General features: G+C 57.1%; 1 protein-coding gene across 1 annotated transcript in view; it reads left to right on the top strand.

The window, feature by feature from the left end:
* Positions 1 to 604: 604 nt before the first annotated feature.
* Positions 605 to 2,500, top strand: part of LOC120508987 (neuronal-glial cell adhesion molecule-like) — a gene marked incomplete at its 5' end in the record, with an annotated part of 6,116 nt that continues 4,220 nt past the window's right edge. The window contains 2 exons of the mRNA XM_039723145.1: positions 605 to 673; positions 1,302 to 1,462. Coding sequence (XP_039579079.1) covers positions 605 to 673; positions 1,302 to 1,462 — 230 coding nt within the window. The remainder of the gene's footprint in view (positions 674 to 1,301; positions 1,463 to 2,500) is intronic.

The following is a 2,500-nucleotide window of genomic DNA, read 5'->3' as shown; positions in this document are numbered from 1 at the left end:
TACACCTCCGTCACATTTTGGGGACCCTGAGGCTGGTTTGGGGTCAGCTTTGGGTTCCTGGGGCTGCTTTGGGGTCAGGATTTGGGGCAGGTTTAGGATCAGGTTCAGGATCAGTTTTAGGGCATGTTTAGGGCAGGTTTAGGCTCAGTTTTAGGGTTTTTCTTGCCCAGGGATCATGCACATTACCCAGGACGCACAGGTGAGCATGGGGCAGGTTTAGGCTCAGTTTTAGGCTCAGTTTTAGGGTTTTTCTCTCCCCAGGGATCGTGCACATCGCGCAGGACGCACGGGTCAGCACGGGCCAGGACGGGTTCCTGGGGCACGTTTAGGATCAGGTTTAGGGTCAGGTTGAGGATCAGGTTCAGGCTCAGGTTTAAGGCAGGTTTAAGCCCAGTTTTAGGCTCAGTTTTAGGGTTTTCTCTCCCCAGGGATCGTGCACATCGCGCAGGACGCCCGGGTGAGCACGGGCCAGGACGGGTTCCTGGGGCACGTTTAGGATCAGGTTTAAGGCAGTTTTAGGGCTGGTTCAGGCTCAGGTTTAAGGCAGGTTTAGGGCAGGTTTAGGCTCAGTTTTAGGCTCAGTTTTAGGGTTTTTGTCCCGCAGGGATCGTGCACATTGCCCAGGATGCCCGGGTGAGCATGGGCCAGGACGGGTTCCTGGGGCAGCTTTGGGGTCAGGTTTAGGATCAGGTTTAGGGTCAGATTTAAGGCAGTTTTAGGGCAGGTTTAGGGTAGATTTAAGGCAGGTTTAGGCTCAGTTTTAGGCTCAGTTTTAGGGTTTTTGTCCCGCAGGGATCGTGCACATTGCCCAGGATGCCCGGGTGAGCATGGGCCAGGACGGGTTCCTGGGGCACGTTTAGGATCAGGTTTAAGGCAGTTTTAGGGCTGGTTCAGGCTCAGGTTTAAGGCAGGTTTAGGGCAGGTTTAGGCTCAGTTTTAGGCTCAGTTTTAGGGTTTTCTCTCCCCAGGGATCATGCACATCGCGCAGGACGCCCGGGTGAGCATGGGCCAGGACGGGTTCCTGGGGCTGGTTTGGGGGCAGGTTCAGGATCAGGTTTAGGATCCGGTTTAAGCTCAGGTTTAGGCTCAGTTTTAGGCTCAGTTTTAGGGTTTTTCTCTCCCCAGGTATCATGCACATTGCCCAGGACGCGCGGGTCAGCATGGGCCAGGACGGGTTCCTGGGGCTGGTTTGGGGGCAGGTTTAGGGTCAGACTTAAGGCAGTTTTGAGGCAGGTTTAGGGCAGGTTTAAGGCAGGTTTAAGCCCAGTTTTAGGCTCAGTTTTAGGATTTTCGTCCCGCAGGGATCGTGCACATTGCCCAGGATGCCCGGGTGAGCATGGGCCAGGACGGGTTCCTGTACTTTGCCAACGCCCAGGTCGGGGACAGCCACCCCGACTACATCTGCCACGCGCACTACCTGGGGCCGCGCACCATCATCCAGAAGGAGCCGCTGGACCTGCGCGTCAGCCCCAGTGAGGGACCCCAACACCCCCGGGGGACCCCAAATCCCAAACCCACCTTCAGGGACCCCAAAACCCATCCAGGGACCCCAAAACCCAAACACACCTTCAGGGACCCCAACACCCCCCGGGGACCCCAAATCCCAAATCCACCTTCAGGGACCCCAAAACCCATCCAGGGACCCCAAATCCCAAATCCACCTTCAGGGACCCCAAAACCTCCCCGGGGACCCCAAAAACCATCCAGGGACCCCAAAATCCCAAATCCCCCTCTAGGAAACCCCAAGACCCCTCTAGGGAACCCCAAAATCCCTCTAGGGGACCCCAAAACCCAAATGCGCCTTCAGGGACCCCAAAACCCCCTCCAGGGCCCCCCAAAAACTCCAAATCCCCCTCTAGGGCACCCCAAAACCCCTCCAGGGGACCCCAAAACCCATCCAGGGACCCTAAAACCCCTCCAGGGCACCCCAGAAACCCTCCAGGGTGCCCCAAAACCTCCTTCAGGGACCCCAAAACCCCAAATCCCCCTCTAGGGCACCCCAAATCCCTCTCCAGGGACCCCAAAACCCATCCAGGGGACCCCAAATCCCAAATGCACCTTCAGGGACCCCAAAACCCCCTCTAGGGGACCCCAAATTCCCCTTCAGGGCACCCCAAAATCCCAAATCCACTTTTAGGGCATCCCCAAATTCCCCTGTAGGGGACCCCAAACCCTAAATTCCCCTCCATGGGATCCCAAAACCCCAAATCCACCTTTAGGGACCCCAAAATCCCAAATCCCCCTGTAGGGGATCCCTGAACTCCAAATCCCCCTACAGGGACCTCAAAACCCCAAATCCCGCTTTAGGGGACCCCAAATCCCCTTTAGGGACCCCAAATCCCCGATCCACCTTTAGGGGACCCCAAATCCCCCTCTAGGGGACCCCAAATCCCCCTTTAGAGACCCCAAAACCCCCTTTAGGGAATCCCCAAACCCTCAAATCTCCCTTCAGGGGACCCCAGACCCTCAAATCTGGGGGGGCACTGTGTGTGCCCCGCCC

This window comes from Passer montanus, unplaced genomic scaffold, assembly GCF_014805655.1.
Source record: "Passer montanus isolate IOZ18808 unplaced genomic scaffold, ASM1480565v1 scaffold1083, whole genome shotgun sequence".
In the NCBI taxonomy this organism is placed as follows: Eukaryota; Metazoa; Chordata; class Aves; order Passeriformes; family Passeridae; genus Passer; species Passer montanus.
Note: the sequence above shows the minus strand (reverse complement) of the source record. Positions and strands in the feature narration are given on the sequence as shown.